This window comes from Rattus norvegicus, chromosome 12, assembly GCF_021556685.1.
Source record: "Rattus norvegicus strain SHRSP/BbbUtx chromosome 12, alternate assembly SHRSP_T2T, whole genome shotgun sequence".
Taxonomy (NCBI): domain Eukaryota; kingdom Metazoa; phylum Chordata; class Mammalia; order Rodentia; family Muridae; genus Rattus; species Rattus norvegicus.
Window position 1 is genome coordinate 8,079,361 of NC_141545.1, and position 20,228 is coordinate 8,099,588.

At 46.1% G+C, this 20,228-nt stretch overlaps 1 protein-coding gene across 1 annotated transcript; it reads left to right on the plus strand.

Annotated features, from left to right (window-relative positions):
* The first annotated feature begins 12,552 nt into the window (after positions 1 to 12,552).
* Zfp358 (zinc finger protein 358) lies at positions 12,553 to 16,645 on the plus strand. Its single transcript, NM_001108328.1, is given in 2 exon segments — positions 12,553 to 12,778; positions 14,841 to 16,645. Coding segments are annotated over 2 exon segments (1,959 nt in total). The 3' UTR covers positions 16,574 to 16,645.
* The last annotated feature ends 3,583 nt before the right edge of the window (positions 16,646 to 20,228 follow it).

A 20,228-nucleotide genomic window follows, 5' to 3' on the forward strand; every position in this document is an offset into this window, starting at 1 on the left:
CCCTGGAAATAGAAAAGCTAGGAAAGAGATCAGGAGTCATAGACGCAAACATCACCAACAGAATACAAGAGACAGAAGAGAGAATCTCAGGGGCAGAAGATACCATAGTAACACACTGGCACAATCATCAAAGAAAATGCGAAACACAAAAAGCTCCTAACCCAAAACATCTAGGAAATCCAGAACACAATGAGATCAAACTTAAGGATAATAGGTATAGAAGAGAGTGAAGATTCCCAACTTAAAGGGCCAGTAAATACCTTCAACAAAAGCATAGAAGAAAACTTCCCTAACCTAAAGAAAGAGATGCCCGTAAACATACAAGAAGCCTACAGAACTCCAAATAGATTGGACCAGAAAAGAAACTCCTCCTGTCACATAATAGTCAAAACACCAAATGTACTAAACAAAGAAAGAATATTAAAAGCAGTAAGAGAAAAGGTCAAATAACATATAAAGGCAGACCTATCAGAATTACACCAGACTTCTCACCAGAGACTATGAAAGCCAGAAGATCCTGGACAGATGTCATACAGACCCTAAGAGAACACAAATGCCAGCCCAGACTACTGTATCCAGCAAACTCTCAATTACCATAGAGAAAGAAACCAAGATATTCCATGACAAAACCAAATTTACAGAATATCTTTCCAGAAATCCAGCCCTACAAATGATAATAGATGAAAAACTCCAACACAAGGAGTGAAACTACACCCTAGAAAAAGCAAGAAAGTAATCTTTGAACTAACCCAAAAGAAGATAGCAACAGAAATTCCACCTCTAACAACAAAAATAACAGGAAACAACAATAATTGGTTCCTAATATCTCTCAATATCGATGGACTCAATTCCTCAACAAAAAGACATAGATTAACAGACTGGATACATAAACAGGACCCAGCATTTTTTTTGCATACAGGAAATGCACCTCAGAGACAAAGACAGTCACTACCTCAGAGTAAAAGCTGGGAAAAAATTTTCCAAGCAAATGATCCCAAGAAACAATCTGGAGTAGCCATTCAAATATCAAATAAAATCAACTTTCAACCAAAAGTTATCAAAAAATAAGGCAGGACACTTCATACTTGTCAAAGGAAAAATCCACCAACATGAACTCTCAATTCTGAATATCTATGCTCCAAATACAAGGGCACCCACATTCATAAAAGAAACTTTACTAAAGCTCCAAGCACACATTGCAGCTCACACAATAATAGTGGGAGACTTCAACACCTCACTCTCATCATTGGACAGGTCATTGAAACATAAACTAAACAGAGACACAGAGAAACTAACAGAAGTTATGAACCAAATGGATTTAACAGATATCTATAGAATATTTCATCCTAAAACAAAAGAATATACCTTCTTCTCAGCACCTCATTGTACCTTCTCCAAAATTGACCATACAATCTGTCACAAAACGTGCCTCAACAAATACAAGATAATAGAAATAACCCCATGCGTCCTATCAGATCACCACGAACTAAGGCTGGTCTTCAATAACAACAAAAACGACAGAAAGCCCCATACACATGGAAGCTGAATAATGCTCTACTCAATGATAACTTGGTTAAGGAAGAAAAAAATTAAAGACTTTTAGAATTTAATGAAAATGAAGGCGCGACATACCCAAACTTATGGGACAATGAAAGCAGTGCTAAGAGGAAAACTCATAGCTCTGAGTGCCTCCAAAAAGAAACTGGGGAGAGCACACACACTAGCAGCTTGACAGCACACCTGAAAGCTCTAGAACAAAAAGAAGCAAATACACGCAGGAGAGGTAGATGGCAGGAAATAATGAACCTCAGGGCTGAGATCAACCAAGTAGAAACAATGAACTATACAATGAAGCAACAAAACCAAGAGCTTGTTGGGAGCAATGCCCTTAAAACCCTCCATTATTGATGTTAATATTATAGTTAGAGTTAAGTGTGACTGGGTTCATGGCAAATCCCCAGCCAGCTGCAGAAGGCTAAAACAAATCTGGTGGTCAGGATGACTAATGATTCGACAACCTTGTGACCTTTCTGAGAAACCAACATCCTGTTGACATCAGCTGACCACAAGAGCACTGTGTCCTTGGCCTGTGTAAATGTTTCCCACTTCCCCCTCCCTCTGTTACCCCTGCTATGGTATAAATTCAGCCTTGGGAAAAAATAAATTTGTCGCCTTGATCAGACTCTTGTCTTGGCGTCTCCTTTGCATCTCTTGTCCCCCATTCTCTTCCAGGTACCCTCTGCACCCTCGTTGACTGTCCTGCAGGATGAGACAGGAGCTGGTTCTTTGAGAAAATCAACAACATAGATAAACCCTTAGCCAGACTAACCAGAGGGCACAGAGACAGTATCCAAATTGACAAAAGCAATGAAATGAAAAAAATGAAATGAAATGAAAAGGGAAACATAACAACAGAATCTGAGGAAATCTAAAAAAACATCATCAGCTCCTACTGCAAAAGCCTATACTCAACAAAACTGGAAAATCTGGATGAAATGAACAATTTTCTAGACAAATACCAGGTACTAAAGTTAAATCAGGATCAGATAACTCATCTAAACAACCCCATAACTCCTAAAGAAATAGAAGCCATCATTCAAAGTCTCCCAACCAAAAAAAGCCCAGGTCCAGATGGGTTCAGTGCTGAATTCTACCATATCTTCATAGAAGACCTCATACCAATACTATCCAAACTATTCCACAAAATTGAAACAGATGGAGCACTACCCAATTCCTTCTATGAGCCACAATTACACTTATACCTAAACCACACAAAGACCCAACAAAGAGAACTTCAGACCAATTTCCCTTATGAATATCGATTCAAAAATGATAAGATTCTTGCAAACCAAATCCAAGAACATATCAAAATAATCATTCATCATGATGAAGTAAGCTCCATCCCAGGGATCAGGGATGGTTCAATATTTGGAAATTCACCAATGTAATCCACTATATAAACAAACTCAAAGGGGAAAACCCATAAGATGCTGAAACAACATTTGACAAAATTCAACACCCCTTCATGATAAAAGCCTTGGAAAACCACCTCATAAACTATGTGTTGGTGGTACACGCCTTACACTCATGGTATTGTATTTGCAGAAGGAGGTAAGTACAGAAGGATCAGAAACTCAAGATCATGGTAAATTTTAAGTCAGTCTGGGATACATAAGACCCTGTCACAAAATAAATAGACATAAATTATTTTTTTAAATGATCCAACTTTATATTATCTATAAATGACTCATTTTAGATCCAAACACACACGTGGGTTTAAAGTAAAAGCATAAAAATGTGGATTTGTATATTTGAGACCGTGTCTCTCTACTTAGCCCTGGCTGTCCTGAAATTCACTATATAGATCAGGCTGGTCAGATTCTGCCTGCCTCTGTCTCCTGAGTGCTAGAGCTAATGCAAACAGTATTGTAAAGAGAACTGGCAAAGTTCTGGGGAGGTACTTATTGCCTAGAAGCTCTTGCCACTCAAGCCTGACAATCCAAAGTTTGATCCTTAGAATCACATCTAGAAAAGGCAGATGCAGTGGTAGATTTCTGTAACCCCAACATTTCCTAAGAAATGATACTACCATTCTCTAGGGTGTGTTTGCACGCCTCCATTAACTTAATCTATATAATCTGTCATAGGCCTGCCCAGAGGTGTGTGCCTGGGGGCTTTTCTTATCTATAATTCTAGATTCAGTCAACTTGACAATAGTATTAACATAAGGTTAATTTTTTTCTCCAATTAATCCACTATTTTAAATTCAGTCCACACCTCATATATTAGTTCCTTTTAAAAGTTGCTTTTATCTAAAATTCCAAGGGAATTTAAAAACAAAGTTTATTTGGACTTATGGTTTCAGGGGGTTAGAGTCCATGATGGTGAAATGCAGCAGCTGGTAGCAGGCAGGAGGATGGTTCTAGCAGGAAACTGACACTCAAGGCTTGAACTGCAAACAGGAAACAGAGATCAAGCTTGTAGTAACTCCTGTTTTACATTCTCAGAGCCCACCTCTAGTTGCATACTTCCCCTAACAAGGCCATAATTCCTTGCACCATCGACTGGGGATCAAGCATTTAAATACCCAAGGTTATGCGAGACATAATTTTCAAGCTACTACACCTCAGGAAACTGAAAGAGCTAGAGAGGGGGTCAACCTGAGGCCAGTGGGAAAATTCCACCGCAACCCTCCAATCGGGAAAGACCCCTTCCTTCCAGGAGGAGTAGAGTCAGCTTAGTCCCTGGAACAACTGCAAGCCAACTCTCAGACAAAGTCACCTGTGACTCTCTAACTGAACCCCTCAGAAAGTCCTGGATGGATCACTGACCATGAGTCAGTTTGAAAGTTGCTTCACTCCACCAATGGTACCCTGCCTAGTTACCATTGTTCAAATTCTGCCCTTATTGTTAGAAATCTGCCTCTATCAAAGGTATATAACTCCCTGATAGAGTCTGCTCGGGGTCGCCTTTCTCCAAAGGGAGGTGACCCCAGCGAGTTGGAACAATAAAGCTCCTCTTGCTTTTGCACAAAAAAAAAAAAAAAAAAAAAAAAAAAAAAAAGCCTTGGAAAGATCAGGAATTCAAGGCCCATACTAAAACACAGTAAAAGCAATATACAGAAAATCAGTAGCCAAAATCAAGATAAATGGAGAGAAATTTGAAGCAATCCCACTAAAATCAGGGACTAGACAAGGCTTGCCCACTCTCTCCCTACCTATTCAATATGGTACTTGAAGTCCTAGCCAGAGCAATTAGACAACAAAAGGAGGTCAAAGGGATATGGAGTGAAAAAAAAGAAGTCAAAATATCACTATTTGCAGATGATATGATAGTATATTTAAGTCACCCCAAAAAATTCCACCAGAGAACTCCTACAGCTGATAAACAACTTCAGCAAAGTGATTGTATATAAAATTAGCTCAAAACAAACCCATAGTCTTCTTCTACAGGCTGAGAAAGAAATTAGGGAAACAACACAATAGTCACAAACAATATAAAATACCTTGGTGTGACTCTAACCAAGCAAGTGAAAGACCTATATGATAAGAACTTCAAGTCTCTGAAGAAATAAATTGAAGAAGATCTCAGAAGATGGAAAGATATCCCATGCTCATGAATTGGCAGGATTAATATAGTAAAAATGGCCATCTTGCCGAAACAATCTACAGATTCAATGTAGTCCCCATCAAAATCCCAAGTCAATTCTTCACAGAGTTAGAAAGAGCAATTTGCAAATTCATTTGGAATAACAAAAAACCCAGGATAGTGAAAACTAATCTAAAAAATAAAAGAACTTCTGGGGCATTACCATCCCTGACCTCAAGCAGTATTACATAGCAATAGTGATAAAGAACAAAACAAAACAAAACAAAAACCAAAAAACTGTATGGTATTTGTACAGAGACAGGCTGTTAGATCAATGGGATAGAATTGAAGACACAGAAATGAACCCACACATCTATGGTCACTTGATCTTTGACAAAGGAGCTAAATCCATCCAATGGAAAAAAGATAGCATTTTCAACAAATGGTGCTGGTTCAACTGGAGGTCAGCATGTACAAGAATGCTGATTGATCCATTCTTATCACCCTGTACAAAGCTCAAGTCCAAGTGGATCAAGGACCTCCACATCAAACCAGATACACTCAAACTAATAGAAGAAAAAGTGGGGAAGAGTCTCGAACACGTGGGCACAGGGGAAATTTTCCTGAACAGAACACCAATGGCTTATGCTCTAAGATCAAGAATCAACAAATGGGACCTCGTAAAACTGCAAAACTTGTGTAAGGCAAAGGACACTGTCAATAGGACAAAATGGCAACCAACAGATTGGGAAAAGATCTTTACCAATCCTACATCTGATAGAGGGCTAATATCCAATGTGTACGAACTCAAGAAGTTAGACTCCAGAAAATCAAATAACCTTTAAAAAAAATGGGCTATAGAATTAAACAAAGAATTCTCAACTGGGGAATACTGAATGGATGAGAAACACCTAAAGAAATGCTCAATATCCTTAGTCATCAGGGAAATGCAAATCAAAACAACTCTGAGATTCTACCTCACACCAGTCAGAATGGCTAAAATCAAAAACTCAGGTGACAGCAAATGCTGGTGAGAATGTGGAGAAAGAGGAACACTCCTCCATTGATGGTGGGATTGCAGACTGGTACAACCATTCTGGAAATCGGTCTGGAGGTTCCTCAGAAAATTGGACATTCTACTACCTGAGGACCCAGCTATACCTCTCCTGGGCATAACTCCAAAAGATGGTCCAACATACAACAAAGACACATGCTCCACTATGTTCATAGCAGCCTTTTTTATAATAATCAGAAGCTGGAAAGAACCCAGATGTCCTTCAACAGAGGGATGGATACAGAAAATGTGGTACATCTACACAATGGAGTACTACTCAGGTATTAAAAACAATGACTTCATTGTTAGGCAAATAGTTGGACTAGAAAATATCATCCTGAGTGAGGTAACCCAATCACAAAAAAACACACAGCATGCACTCATTGATAAGCAGATATTAGTCCAAAAGCTCGAATTACCCAAGATACAATGCACAAACCACATGAAGCTCAAGAAGAAGGAAGACCAAAGTGTGGATGCTTCAGTCCTTCATAGAAGGGGGAACAAAATACTCACAAAAGGAAATATGGAGACAAAGTGTGGAGCAGAGACTGAAGGAAAGGCCATTCAGAGACTGCCCCACCTGGCGATCCATCCCATATACAGACACCAAACCCACACAATATTGCAGATGCCAAGAAGTGCTTGCTGATAGGAGTCTGATATAGCTGTCTGCTGAGAGGCTCTGCCAGAGCCTGACAACTACAGAGGCAAATGCTCACAGCCAACCACTGAACTGAGAACAGGGTCCCCAATGGAGGAGTTAGAGAAAGGACTAAAGCAGTTGAAGGGGTTTGCAACCCCATAAGAACATAATATCAACCAACCAGACCCCCCAGAGCTCCCAAGAATGAAATCACCATCCCAAAAGAACACAGGAATGGACCTATGCCTCCATCTGCATTTGTAGCAGAGGATGGCCTTGCCAGGCATCATGGGAGGAGAGGCCCTTGGTCGAGTGAAGGCTTGACATCCCAGTGTAGGGGAATGTCAGGGCAGGGAAGTGGGAGGGAGTAGGTGGGTCAGTGAGGGAACGCCCTCATAGAAGCAGGGGTAGGTGGGATAGTGGGGGGGGGGCTGAGAAATGGGATAACATTTAAAATGTAAATAAGAGGGCTGGAGAGACGGCTCAGTGGTTAAGAGCACTGACTGCTCTTCCAGAGGTCCTGAGTTCAAATCCCAGCAACCACATGGTGGCTCACAACCATCTGTAATGAGATCTGATGCCCTCCTCTGGTGTGTCTGCAGACGGCTACAGTGTACTCATATATAATAAATAAATAAATCTTTTAAAATGTAATTAAGAAATGCAATTATGTTGGACAGAAGCATTGAGCAGGGTTTTTTTTTTTAAAGATTTATTTATTTTGTATATGAATACGCTGTAGCTGTCTTCTGACACACCAGAAGAGGGCATCGGATTCCATTACAGATGGTTGTGAGCCACCATATGGTTGCTGGGATTTGAACTCAGGACCTCTGGAAGAGCAGTCAGTGCTCTTAACCACTGAGCCATCTCTCCAACCCCTTGAGCAGGGTTGTTATGTGGAAGAGTCAGTCCTAGGCCTTCAGGGACAGAACAATTCAGACTCAACTTCTTCAGGTCACATACACACAGGCGTGATGGTGCCTGCCTTTAATCACAGCTTTCAAGAGACAGAGGCAGGCAAGTTTCTTTAAGAGAGTTTCAGGATAGCCAGGGCTGCAACACTGAGAAACTTTGTCTAGAAAAACATTTATATAATATTCTCCTAGAGTTTTGAACCACTCTGTGTGAATGCTGGAAATCTAAGTCTGGTCCCCTGCAAGAGTAGCGAGGGAGCTTTTTTTTTGGTTTGGTTTTGGTTTTGGTTTTGGTTTTTTTGTTTTGTTTTGTTTTTGTCTTCGGGGGTTTTTTGTTTTGGTTTGTTTTGGTGTTTTTTGTTTGATTTTTGTTTTTTTGTTTGTTTATTTTGAGACAAGGTCTCATTAGGTAGCCCTGGCTGGCTTGGATTTCTCTATATAGACCAGGTTGATCTCAAACTCATAGAGCAGCCTGCTGCTGCTTCCTGAGTACTGGGATTAAAGGTGTGTACCACCATGCAAGGCTTTTAAAGGTTTTTGTTGTTGTTTTGTTTTTTTACTTCCATTAATTTACTTAGTTCGGGTTGTTGTGGGTACACGTATCATGTCTCCAGGGTAGAGGTCAGAGGACAACTTGTGGGAATTGGTTTTCTCTTTCTGCAATGTGGGTAAGGAGTGGGGATTGAATTCAGGCAAGTATCTTTACCCACTAAGCCATCCTTCCGGCTCTCACCTCAGGCTGCCCTTGAACTAATAAAAGTCTGCATGCTTCTCCCTTCTGAGTGCTTAGGTTAAAGGTATACACCACGGTGCCTGGTCACATCACAGTCTTTTCAGTCTAGGGGCAAATATTACTGGGTCCTGTCTCCTAGCAACAGACCTACATGTGCCCAGACCATCTGTCTAGTTGAAAGCCATAACTGGAGTATAAATACAGTCTGCTGTGAGCTCTCACTACTGGAAATGACATTTAGGTTCTGTGGAATCGGAGTATTTGATATGTCAGAGACAGGCATCCAGAACCCCCCCCAGACATTCTCTGATAACCCCTAGTGTTTTCTCTACCTCATTACTTTGTTCTGTTAGTGTGGACAGAGAATTCTGCTCTATTTCATATGGTGCAGGAACCATCTTGTCTTCTGCAAAGAATGTGTACAAGAGGCTTTTGTCTTCTAAGAGCCACTGAAGGTGCTAGTGACAGGGCTTAGCAGGTACAACTTGTGACCAGCTGGGGACACCCCAGTTTCACCCTGAGGACCCATGTGGTGGCGGGAGAGACTAACACCAGCTACTTACACTTTAACCTCCACACAAATGCCCTGGCTCACATAGTAATAATAAACAATAACAAGAAAAGACCCATTGGAGCTGGTGAGATGGCTCAGCAGTTCAGAACATTGGTTGCTCTTCCAGAGATCCTGAGTTCAATTCCCAGCAACCACATGGTGGCTCACGACCATCTATAACAAGAACTAATGCCCTCTTCTGGCAAGCAGTATACATGCATACACAGAGCACTCCTTCAATAATAATAATAATAATAATAATAATAATAATAATAATAATAATAATAATAATAATTCATATAAATTTTAAAAGGAGAAAGAAAGGAAGAAAGAAAAGACCACACTCAAGGCTTTGTCCAACATCCTGATCTTTTTCTTCAAAACCCCTTAAACCACAACATCAAAAACATATTGCTGGGGTTGGGGATTTAGCTCAGTGGTAGAGCTCTTGCCTAGCAAGCGCAATGCCCTGGGTTCAGTCCCCAGCTCCAAAAAAAAAAGAAAAAAGAAAAAAAACCATATTGTTAAGGTTCCAAAGTGAAATAGGAAACTGCTTTTTTACTGTTCTTCCTACATAGCAGATTTCTAGTTTCCTGAGGAATATTTTCCACAGGGAGGTTGGGTACATTCACATAGGTGTGCACTTAACAGCCCGGAGAATCCCTATTGATTTTATAGTTCCTATATGCGGTGGCTCTTTTCTTGGCTGTCTGTCCAGCCAACTCCAAATTTGACCCACTGCACAATTCAATCTCCTTTTCTTTCCAGGCCGTGAGTCCTTTGTCTTGGTTTTATTTGGGAACATCTTGTTCTTACTTTCTTTTGGTATATTTTTCTTTTCTATATAGCCAAGAATAAGCATGAACTTCTGATCCTTCTGCCTCTGTCTCCCAAGTCTCAGGTCAGTGGATAAACGCACCTCCTGCCAAGCCTGGCCCTGGGTTCATTTCTTGGAACTCCTATGCTGAAGGGAGAGCACTGCCTCTCCTGTGTTGTCTGTCATCTGACTTGCACACTGATGCCTTCTCCACGATAAACACATTATTTAAAAAAATATTTATGTATATAAGTGTTTGCCTACGTGTAGGTATTTGCACTGTGTGCAATGCCCGAAGAAGCCATCAGAGGGCGTCGGATCCCCCCGGAACTGGAGTTACAGAGGGTTGTGAGCTGCTGTGTAAACACTGGAAACTAAATCTGAGTCCTCTGCAAGAGTTGCCAATCCTCTTAACTGAGGAGCCATCCTGACATTAAAAAAAGCCCCTAAGAAGAAAAGGAAATTCTCTGAGGAGCCTGAGGCTGCTGCTAGCTGCACAGAGAGCAGCACAAAGAAAAAGAAAAAGTCGCAGAAGGCACGGGAGGTGGATGAGAATGGACCTGCTTGGTGGGAGGGGCATACTTTATGGTGGCAGTTCCTCCTGCCCATAATAAACCCCAATAAAAATGCAAAACCAGAAGAAAAAAAAAAGCAAAAAGGGAATGGGACGGTGTGGCTCAGTGTGGCTTTGTGGCCTAGCATGCACAGGGTCCTGGGTGGGGTGGGACATGCCTAATAGCAAATCTACCCTCTGGTCATATCTGAACTGAGACAGACACTGGAGAGGCAAACGTATTAGAGGTTTAAGGACATCTCAGCTACACAGTGAGTTTGAGGCCGCCCTGGGCAACAAGAGACCTTGTAGAGGAAAGGGGTTGGGGGTGGAGAGACTAATGTCTGTGTACAGCCAGAAACCTCCCAAGATGAAAAGAGGAGGCTCTTCAGCAGGGGGTGTTGGGAGACGTCTGTGGGAGGTGGGGGGGCGTGACACCGACTTGTGCTGGGTGGTTTTAGGGAAAGTTATGGTTAGTGAAGTCTGTGACTGGGATTCCAGCTATACTTTTATCCCGGAGATGTGGGCGGGTTGAAAAAAGAGTGTGGGCGGTGGCTGGCAAACAGGGGCAGTCATTTGTGTTGTGGGGGAAAGAGGGGATGTGTGGTCCTTGTTCCGGTTGCAACCTATTCTTGTGTCTATCTTACTTCAGATACGGTCAGAGGGTGGCCTTGCTGTGCCATCTGTTTTGCCCTGTGACCATTGTTTATACTGAGGCAAGAACATCCGGTCCAGCTGCCAGCTCCCCCTGGGCTTGTTTTTATTCCCTCTGCGGTGGAGGGAGCTGTGTCTTTAAAGTTTGGCTTGAAGCCTTCCTCAGTCCTGGCTAAGGTGTTCCAGAAATCAGCTCTTGGTCCAGCCTCCTGGTCTGCCTCTGGTGTCACCTGCCATTTGAATAGGAAGCTAGGGACATGGAAGGATCAGAGAGCGAAAGGTTACCTAAAAGAAAGATTCTGCTAGCAACAACAACAAAAAAAAAAACAAAAAACTGAGCGTGTGCGTGCGTGCGTACATGCGAGTGCGTGCGTTGCGTGCTGTGTGCGCGCATGCGTGCGTATGCGTGCGTGTGCGTGAGTGCGTGCCTGTGTGTGCGTGCGTGTGTAGTAAAGACAGGGGTGGGGAGAACTTTTACATACACACATCTATGTGGACTACCGAGATTGGCTTCAAGTATCTACCTCAATTGGTCCCCACTTTCATTTTTATTAATTACATTTATTTATGTAGTGGTGTGGTCGGAAGATAGTTCGATCCTTCCATCATGTTGGTTCTAAGGGATCAAACTCGGGTCCTTGGCCTTTCAGCAAGCCCTTTTACCCACTGAGCCCCCTGGTTAGCCTTCCAACCTTACTTTTTGAGACAGTCTCATAATGACCCTGGCAGCTCACTGATTCAGTTAGAATGGATCCTCTTGCCTCAGACACCTCAAAGCTAGAATTCTCAAAGCTAGACCCACCACTGTCTTTCCACATAGGTGACAAAAGTCTCAAGTCAGGTCTTAAGCTTCTGCAACAAGCAGTTTACTTACTGGGTCACCTCTCTAACCACCAGTCTCACCACAAAACATCTGATACATTCTGATAGCCCTAAACTCTTTTTGAGATAACACTGTATGTTTAAATGGCAGGCTTTCTCAAAGCTCCCCGATCCCCGCTTATGTGTTTGAAACAAGACAGAGAAATGAACAAGAGGACAAGACAAAGACAGGCAGAGACAAAAGAGGGCAGAGGCAGAGAAAATGGCTGGGCCAGAGGCAAAGAAATTAAAAGAGAAAAAAATAGATTCTGGTAGAGATGGAGAAAGAAAAACAGAAGCCTGGAGAGATAGTTCAGCAGGTATAGGCGCACGGCCAAGCATGCAGATCACGGTTCCAATAAAGAGAGAACAGACTCCTGCAAGTTGTCCACTGATTTCCCCATGCGCAACACGGCACGCATAGGCTCGGAATCAAATAATTTTTTAAGGAGATGAAGAAAAAAAGATGGAGAGGAGAGGACAGAATGGAAGATAGATAAACAGATAGAGTCAGGGTTACAGATGGAGAGTCAAGATCAGGGTCGGAGAAGGGGCCGGAAGAGTCACCTAGGATTAGGGTAGAGCGGGCTGGTAGGGTGCAAACAAAGACGAGACGCGCCCCAGCCGGGGTGGCCCTAGCCGGGACAAAGGCTTGGCCCGGGGGGCGGGGGCAGCGATGGCTCCGGCCGCCGAGGGCGCGGGCGAACTACAAGTCCCAGCAGCTCCCGCAGCGGCCCTCGGCCGGCCCCTCTCGCTCCTCGGGAGCGCCTGGCGGGGCCGCTGGGCCGAGGGGGCCGCCAGCGGGGCTGGTGAGCGGTGGGGTTTCCTGCAAGCCTGGGGCGGGGAGACGCCGGCTGGCCAGCCCGAGTGCAGCCAGGCCGGGCAGGGGCGAGGGGCATCGGGTGAGTGACCCCGAAAGCGGATCGGGACGGATTGGGGAAGGCTGGACAAAAGGGGGAGGTGGTTGTGAGGAGACCCCCAACACTAAGGGCAGGGCGCGGGGCGCGGCCCCAGGCTACCTCTATGCACCTCTTGCAGAGTGCATGGTGCCAGCGCTCGACTTGGGGGGTCAAGGTGGCGGATGCGGTGGGAGGGGGGTCCCGAGGAGCTCAGGCCTAGTACGTTTATCCCGCCAACGCCAGGACCACCCCCTAATCTACAGTGAATCTGAGATCCGGATGGGTGGAGGCACCCGCTAGCTTGGGTCCCACAGAGCAGGACAACTCCTTACTTCAAGAGGTGATAGGGGGTTTCTCTCTGGAAACCAAGAGAAGCCTGGGGCATTGTTCTTCCGATGTGGGACTTTATACTCCATAGTGTATATGTGTGTGTCTAGGAGGGAGGTGTCGTGTTACCTCAAGGATCCCAAGAAAAATCCCAGTTATTGTTAGCTTTCACCTCCAGTCTTGGGATGTACAGCCTTGGAAGCCCATTTTTCCCAAGAGATGATCGGGGTGCACCTGCCCTCTCCACAGGGTTTTAATCTAAGAGATAGATGGGAGTTTCCATCCAAGATGGGAGTTCATGAAGCTGCTTCCTTCAAAGGCAATCTAAAAATACCTTGCCTCCAGAAACCTGGGTGGGGGGCCCAGGTATTGCCCACTAATCTCCAGGAGTGGGGCCTGGGTAGAGAAACTGTTGGGGGAACTCCACTCCCTTCTGCGTATTGTCTCCTGGCTTCAAGGTTGGGGTCAGGTAGGTCTCCCCAATCCCCAGGAGCCCAGCCCAACAAAGAGTACACTTAGCCCCAAGGTAGAGGTGTGTTACTCTTTCTCCACGTCTGCTGCTTTCCCCAACACAGTCCTCATACCCTCATCGAGGAGTCTGTGTGTTCAGGAATTCCCTTCCCTGGAGACATTCCTCCTCACCTCTCTTCTGCCCCACCCTCCAGCTCGCTCTAGAACTGCAGAGGGCCACAGCGATTCTTTTTGCAGGCACATCACCAGGGGGTTAAAATCCACAATCTTCTAGCCAGTTGGAAAATTGCTATAATAACCAATTTCTCCGCCGCCCCCCCCCCTCTGGCTGTGGAATTCTTAGTGCTCCTTCCGTCCCTTTCCCTAGGAGAGGGCCACGTATGCACCCCCCCTTAATTTTGAAAACCGTTATTATTTTGTAGCCCAGGCTGGCCAGATCTGCCAGACTCGTCCTAAAGGTGCTGGGATTACAGATGTGTGCCACCACTGCTAGCTTGGGTTTCCTCTCCCGTGTCCTCTGGTGTAGGAGAGAATGTCTCTCACCCAAGCTGTGAGGTCTAGAATTCTTCGCTGGAAGCAAACAAGGGTCCCTGCAGTTTTCAGAATACTAGAGAATCATTAACTTCCCACCCTTACTGCTACCCATTCAACTTCCGTAAGACAAGCCTCACAAGCCCCCCTCTTTACCAGGAACCTACCACTTAATAAGGTAGGGCAAGAATTCAGACCTTGACCTGAGGAGGAAAAAAGAACCCTGACACCCTTTCCCCCAGATTTAGGCAGTTCAGACCTTAGTACTGCCTTCCATAACACCCAGGTTCCCCTCGGAGCTCGGGATTGGGCCGGGAATGCATCTCAGATAGTAGAGTGCTCACCACGCAGGAAACCAGCACCACATGAGCTGAATGTGGTTGTGCACTCCCTGTCATTCTACACTCAGGGGGTTGAGGCAGGAGGATTAGAAATTTAAGGTCATCCTTGATTCCGTAATGAGTTGATAGACAACTGGAGCTGCACAAGGCCCTGTTTTTAAACACAAGATCCCAAGATGGCCCCCATCCAGGTTTGAGGTGAAAAGTAAGGGTCCCAATATGTCCCATTAGAATCCTTCTGGTCCAAATCCTGGGTAGGACATGGGTTAGAACTCTTCCTGTGGTTAAAGACAAGAGCAGGAACCATATACATTCACCAGGGACTTTAGTGTGGCATGGCCAGATCCCTCTCCCCCAGAACCTCCCTCCACCAACCTCCTGTCCTCATACTGCAGATCCCGTTCCGGAATCCGCACGCGGTTCTACTTCCAGGATGAGGCGCTCCGTCCTGGTTAGGAACCCGGGCCACAAGAGTCTTAGGCCCCTTTATGGAGACCTTCCTTCAGACCCAGAAGACCTGGACCCCAGTCCCAAAGCTCCAGATCGTATCTCTGAAAGCCCCGAGCCAGAGCCGGAAGACCTCAACACTGTCTCAGAGGATGGGGACGCCAGCTTAGAAGATCCCGAGCCTGAGGCAGAGGAAGCTCCACCGTCCATGTTGGGGAAGCCAGACTTGGATTCTCGAGATCTGGATCCCACGTCTTCAAGTTTCGACCTGGATCCTGATGTGATTGGCCCGGTGCCACTAGTTCTCGACCCAAGCGATGACACCCTCAGCCCTGCTGCTCCACATGTGGATTCCCTTCCCTCTAGCCTCACTGCCACCCCCGAAATCTTGGCCACCAGCTCAGCGGTGGTGCTTCCTGCCCCTGCCAGTCCATCTCGTCCCTTCTCCTGTCCTGATTGCGGGCGAGCCTTCCGCCGCAGCTCTGGGCTGAGCCAGCACCGACGCACGCACAGCGGAGAGAAGCCTTACCGCTGCCCTGACTGTGGCAAGTCATTCAGCCATGGTGCCACACTGGCCCAACATCGTGGCATCCACACTGGTGCACGGCCCTACCAGTGTGCTGCCTGTGGCAAGGCCTTCGGCTGGCGGTCCACACTGCTCAAGCACCGCAGCAGCCACAGCGGGGAGAAGCCACACCACTGCCCCGTGTGTGGCAAGGCCTTCGGTCACGGCTCGTTGCTGGCCCAGCACCTGCGCACGCACGGTGGCCCTCGCCCCCACAAGTGCCCGGTGTGTGCTAAAGGCTTTGGGCAGGGCTCTGCGCTCCTTAAACACCTGCGCACCCATACAGGCGAGCGCCCTTACCCGTGCCCGCAGTGCGGCAAGGCCTTTGGGCAGAGCTCAGCGTTGCTCCAGCATCAGCGCACCCACACCGCTGAGCGTCCCTATCGCTGTCCCCACTGCGGCAAGGCCTTTGGGCAGAGCTCCAACTTGCAGCACCACCTGCGCATCCACACTGGCGAGCGACCTTACGCCTGCCCACACTGCTCCAAGGCCTTTGGGCAGAGTTCGGCACTCCTACAACACCTCCACGTGCATTCTGGCGAGCGCCCCTACCGTTGTCAGCTCTGCGGCAAGGCCTTTGGCCAAGCCTCCAGCCTCACCAAACATAAGCGTGTGCATGAGGGAGCCGCAGCTGCTGCCGCTGCCGCCGCTGCAGCCGCAGCCGGGCTGGGTCTTGGGCCTGGTTTGAGCCCAGTATCTATGATGAGGCCAGGGCAGATCTCTTTCCTGGGTCCTGATGCTGTTTCTGTGCTGGGATCTGGCCTGGGCCTCAGTTCCGGTGCCAGCCCTGCCCGAAGTTCTGCCCCTACTTCTGTGCTGGGTTCACTCCAAAACCCCCTCCTTCAGACCCACTCAGGATCTGTCTCCAGCCCTGACCTTGTTCTGTCTTCTGACCCTAAGCCAGGCCTTGATGCTGATCCCGATGTGGTACCCAGTCCTGACCAAGAGTTGGATCCCAACCCTAACCCCGATCTTGTCCCCAATCCTGACTCCAAACCCAAGTCCCAAACTGACCCCTATTCTCCCACTCACGACAGTCCCAGCCCAGCCCTTCCAGCTGGAGAAAGTCCCAAGTGGGTAAAGGAGGAAGGGGCCCTGCTGGGGCCTGATGGGTAAAGGGGGCGCTGCGTCTGTGGTGATCTGGGGAAGGTGTGTGCTATGTTCACAGTAAAATCCTCCTGCCTCCTGTCTCTGTGTTGCTTGCCTTTTTTGATTTCTCCTACTGCTGGTGGACATGGAGGGTGTGGTCCAGGCCAGGCAGATCTGCGAAGGCATTCTCTAGGCCTCCTAGCTTACCATACAAGGCCCCACAGAGTGTCTTTCCACCTGTTAATGTTTGCTCTCCCGAGTCTGGTCCTTGTAGTCAGGTCAGTCAGCTTCTGTGGGTGTTTTCCTTAGGTATTTGCTCCTGTGCTGGGATTTCTGGCATGATGATATTCTAGTGGGTTGACCCTAGAGGCTACTAAAGGGGCACCAAAGACAAGCCACTGGATCCCTGGGCTAACCTCCTAGCCCTTGAAAAGCCACAGGATCCCTGGGCTAACCTCCTAGCCCTTGAAAAACCACTGGATCCCTGGGCTAACCTCCAGCCCTTGGAAACCCACAGGATCCCTGGGCTAACCTCCTAGCCCTTGAAAAACCACTGGATCCCTGGGCTAACCTCCAGCCCTTGGAAACCCACTGGATCCCTGGGCTAACCTCCAGCTCTTGAAAAGCCACTGGAGGAGGGGAGGTTGCATATTCGTGTTGCACATTTCATGTGCTTAACACACATCTGCTAGCCAGTGCGGTGGTTCAGGCCTGTCACCTGTCACTCTGGAGGTAGCAGGCAGATTGGACTATGTAGTAAGCCTGTCACGAAAAGCTAGACTACCACTTGGTGATTTATCTTAAAATGTTTATTTTGTTCGGTGTGTATAAATGTTTTGCCTGTATGTACATCTGTGTGCCATGTGCATGCAGGGCCCACATGAAGCGAAAGAAGACATTGGATCCCCTTGAACTGGAGTTACAGATGGCTCCATGATGTGGGTGCTAGGAATTAAACCCAGGTCCTCTGTAAGAGCAGTAAGTGCCCTTTACCACTGAGTCATCTCTTTACACATTTAAAAAGTACACTTTGTGTGTGTGGGTTTCTGTGTGTTTATGTGTTTGTGTGTGTGCATGTTCGTGTGTGGGTTTGTATGTGTTTGTGTGTTTGTGTGTGTGGGTTTGTGTGTGTTTATGTGTTTGTGTGTGTGCATGTTTGTGTGGGTGTGGGTTTGTATGTGTTTGTGTGTGTCTGTGGGTGGGTTTGTGTGTATGTGTTTGTGTGTGTGTGCAAGTTTGTGTGTGTCTGGGTGTGTTTTTGTGTCTGTGTGTATCTGTGGATGTGTGTTTGTGTCTGTGTGTGTCTATGTGTGCATGTTTGTGTGTGTGCATGTTTGTGTGTGTGTTTTGTGTGTCTGTGTGCATGCATGTGTGCATGTTTGTGTGTGTTTGTGTGTGTGTGTTTTGTGTGTGTGTCTGTTTGTGTGTGTGTGTTTTGTGTGTGTGTGTGTCTGTGTGGTTTGTGTGTGTGTTTTGTGTATGTATGTGTCTGTGTTTTGTGTGTATGTGTATATGTCTCTGTGTGTGTGTGTGTGTGTGTGTGTGTGTGTGTGTGTGTGTGTGTGCGCCATAGCATCTGTGTGTGGAGTCGATAACTTTCAGGGGTTAGTTTTCCTACCGTGAAGGTTTTGGGTATTGAACTCAAGTCATCAATCAGGTTTGGCAGCAAGTGCCTTTACCTAATGAGCCATCTACCAGCTTGCTTTATTTTGTTTACATTTTTATTTTATGTGTGTGAGTGTTTTGCCTGCATCTTTTATTGTGTAAGTGCACTGTGTGCTTGCCTGATGCCTCTCTGGAAGCCAAAGGATGGTGCTGGGTTCCTTGAACTGGAGCTATGGGCAGCTGTGGACTGACTGTCATGTGGGTCCTGTGTTTAACCATTGAATCCATCTTGTCACCTCATTTGTTCGTTTATTTCTTTATTGAAATAGGGTCCCGTTTTGTAACCCAGGCTGGCCTAGACCTTACGATGTAGTCCAGGCTTGCCCGTTTCCTGAGTGCTGGCATTACAGGTCTTAACCACCATGCCCTAATAAACACCTAATACTGAGGTCTCAGAAGGAAGCGAGACGGGCACACTTTGGACACTGCTAGTTTAGAAATATCTCAGAACCAAGGACAGAGGGTGGAACACTAAAGCCACAGCAGGATTTCTAATTTCGATGGAAGAAAAGGTTTTTCCTTTGTTTAGGGGGAAGAATATCACAACACAGACCTAGCTGATCTCAAAATCTATCTTCTGAATAGCCCAATATGCTCTCTCTCTCTCTCTGTGTGTGTGTGTGTGTGTGTGTGTGTGTGTGTGTGTGTTGGCAGCCTATGTAATTGTAGGTGTGGGTGCCAGTGCTTGTGTGTGTATGTATACACATAGAGGCAAGGGATCCAGGTTGGTGCCTTTCCTCAATTCTTCGCTTTTTTTTATTTTTATAATTTTATTTTCCTTATTTATTAGCTTTCAGGTAAGTCTGTGTCGCATAACTGTGACTTTGGAGGTCAGAAGAGGACATTGTATCTAGTGGAACTGGAATTATAGACGGTTGTCAGCTGCCATGTGGTTGCTGGGAATTGAACTCTAGTCCTCTACAAGAACCAGTCCTCCTAACTGATTAGCTATCTCTTCAGCCCCTCACTTTTATCCTGGAGTTCACAGACTGGCTAGACTAGCTGGGCCCGGTCCCCACTGACCCTCTCATCCCTGTCTCCTCAATGCTGGGATTAGAGGTACCAGAACTCAGTTTTTACATGAATTCCAGGGCTTTGAATTCAGGTCTTCATGCTTTCGTGGTAAGCACGAGCCACTGAACCACCTCCCTGAGGTGATGTACTGAGCAATCTCCCTAGCCTCGATGCCTGGCCTTGGAGACAGTATAACGCTTACTGACATTACAGACTGCATGGGCCATCGAGCCTTGTTTCCACAGCGCTGGGGATTGGTCCCCGTCTGTGAATTTTGAGCAAGCAGCCTATCAAATGGGTTACACATCCCCAGCACTGTAAGACGATCTTGAATTACTTTATTTAATCCTTTATACAGCTCTGGGAAGCAGGTAACTCTGGGGGATTCCTGTTTTGCAAAACAGAGGATAATTTTAGTTTATTATTAATAATAATAAAAGGAAATAGAACACGTAGTTTAAGGCACCGTGGAAAGTTTTGAAGTGATGGTGAGATTTAAACTCGAATTGCCTTCCCTGCAGAACCTGTGTTTCTAACTATCAAGTTCCAAGCAAGACTGTCCTAGAGAGGTGAATGGCAGAAGATGGAAGCTAGACCAGTAGTCAGTTTAAGTGGGAAGTTTTCTGGTCATTGCAAAGCCATGGGAAGCCACTAGGAGGTTCTAGAAGCTAGGCATTCTTTGGAGGTCCTTCTGGGTTCTCTGTAGGCGGAGGCTGACAGTAAAAGATAGTACCGAGGCTGTTGCAGTGTGCAGAAAGGCCAATGGCTTTGGACTGTTAAAAAATGGTTCTATTTGGTTTAGGAAATACAGTTTGCTTGTAGGTCAGATAGGAGACAGAAAAGTTTTCTGGGAGTAGAGGGGAGGATATTTTCGGCTTAGGACGTCGGATCATCACCGGACACCATTCATGCTCTGGACACAGGAGTTACAAGGCTGACGCCGAGCCAGATCGAATCCAGCCCCTGCCACACCTAGAAGCCACCAGGTCTCTCAGACCTTTTT